This window comes from Hipposideros armiger, unplaced genomic scaffold (genome assembly GCF_001890085.2).
Source record: "Hipposideros armiger isolate ML-2016 unplaced genomic scaffold, ASM189008v1 scaffold_238, whole genome shotgun sequence".
NCBI classification, from domain to species: Eukaryota; Metazoa; Chordata; class Mammalia; order Chiroptera; family Hipposideridae; genus Hipposideros; species Hipposideros armiger.
This window is the reverse complement of record NW_017731588.1, coordinates 1,745,995-1,747,853: the sequence shown is the minus strand read 5'-3', so window position 1 is coordinate 1,747,853 and position 1,859 is coordinate 1,745,995. Positions and strand designations below refer to the sequence as shown.

At 42.2% G+C, this 1,859-nt stretch overlaps 1 protein-coding gene across 1 annotated transcript in view; it reads right to left on the bottom strand.

Moving 5' to 3' along the window:
* The window catches only part of EDEM2 (ER degradation enhancing alpha-mannosidase like protein 2), a 31,883-nt gene that overhangs the window by 5,619 nt on the left and 24,405 nt on the right, over window positions 1–1,859 (bottom strand). The window contains exon 10 of the mRNA XM_019655333.1: window positions 1,458–1,579. Coding sequence (XP_019510878.1) covers window positions 1,458–1,579 — 122 coding nt within the window. The remainder of the gene's footprint in view (window positions 1–1,457; window positions 1,580–1,859) is intronic.

Sequence of the window (1,859 nt, the reverse complement as noted above, 5' to 3'; positions counted from 1 at the left end):
AAGTTATTGCTTTTATAAACAACTAATTAGGAGTCTTATGAAGAAAAATTCATACTGAGTTTATGGTCATGGGTGAGTAAGTTTACTTGCTATGAACATTTATTTTGGCTTCTCGGAATTAGCAATACATTTTTTTTAAACCAAACTAATTCTCAGTGGACATCTATCTAAAATATAAACTTGATGTACCAAGATTACTCTCTTGCCTGTCTGACCAAGGCCAAGGAATCAGAAGCCTGTTCCCATCATTCACCTTGGAAGACCTCCAAAGGGCTTCTTTTTTATTGAAATAAGTCAAGCATTCCTAAGAAGGTCCCAATGGGCTGATCCACTTTGGCTTTTCACACAATACAACATATTAGAAACGAAAACATATCATTACTTTTGTTTTTCCCCTATACATATAGGTCTTTTCCTTAAATAGATATATCTATGTCCTATTTATAGAATAGAAACACTGACAAAATTTTGAAAAAGTTTTTTTGTTTGAATTTAATCTCATAGCCTTAAAAAAAAAAATCAAAAACCTTTGTAGGCTTTTTGGTGAATTTTCTTCCAGACTATCTTCTGGTTTTTAAATGCCTGGAATGACTGTTTATTTACATCTTGCCTGCTTGGGTCCTCTAAGGATGTGACATCGCTCTCACTCTTGACCCTTTCAACCCATTCTCCACAGAGCAACCACAGTGATCTTTCTAAAATAAAATCAAATTATATCACTGCTGTGCTGTAAACCCTACCAAGGTCTCTCATTCCAAGCAGAACAAAATCCAAACTCTTCCCCAAGGCTTACACAAAGCCCCATGTGATCCAGCCCCTGCCTACCTCTGGGACTTTATCTCCTCCCACCTTCCTCCTTACTCACTCCACTCAGGCCACACTGGCCTTCCTTCTGTCTCCTAGATACACATTCATTGTTTTTCCTACCAAAATGTCATTTCAGGGCTTGGTCCTTCTTCATCACTATAACCATCAGCCTAGCACAGTGCCTGGCCCGTGAAAGACATTCAGTAAATATCTATATTTATTGAGATTGGTAGGGCTGTTTTATTAAGGATCCCCAGGTTTGAACATAAGCTATGGGCCTCTATATTTCCCTTCTAGAATTCATGTTTATAGACCCATCACAAAACTTTTCACAAAACTTGCCCTTGCAAAATAAGCCTATTCTGACAGCTAAAGGATCCCTCTGATGCAGGGAGAATGCCAAGGGCATGAGTCTAGACCCCGGGAACCAGTTCTAGCTCCATCTCTACTAGCTATGTGACCTTTAACAAGACTCTTAGCTTCTGTTCACCCAGTTTCCTCATCTATAAAATAAAGGCATCATGTACATCTCTAAGGTCCAGTCCACTACTAATATACCAGAACTGTCAACACTCCACCTTTAAAGAGCCACCCGCTCTTAGCAGCAGAGGGAGATATTTCCCAATTCTCGGGCCTGTGGAAACACTTACTGTTGCAAATCCACACTCCACCTTGCTGATTTTTTCGATGGACTCCACAGCATCTCTTCCGAGTTCTAAGAGGGTGGGATCCCCAGTGGCACGGTAGAGGTACATGGCGCTCTCAATGAGTTCTGCAAAGCCCAAAGCAGACCCTTTTTACCCAATGGCTGATCAGGGAAGGCTTGGGGCCCACTTGGGGCAGTGAGATGTCCCTCCCTCCCCTCCATACCTATCTACAGGGCCCCCACTGGGAGGAGCAGGGGATAATGCTGAGTTTTTAGAGCCAATAGACCCAAAGCCTGAAGCCCAGTGGAGACCATCATTAAAATGTACTCTCACCCCAAAGAAGAAACAGGTAGCCAGGCTCTGAGACAGGGGAGACAGCAAAGGCTGCTGCCTCTCTCCCAATAT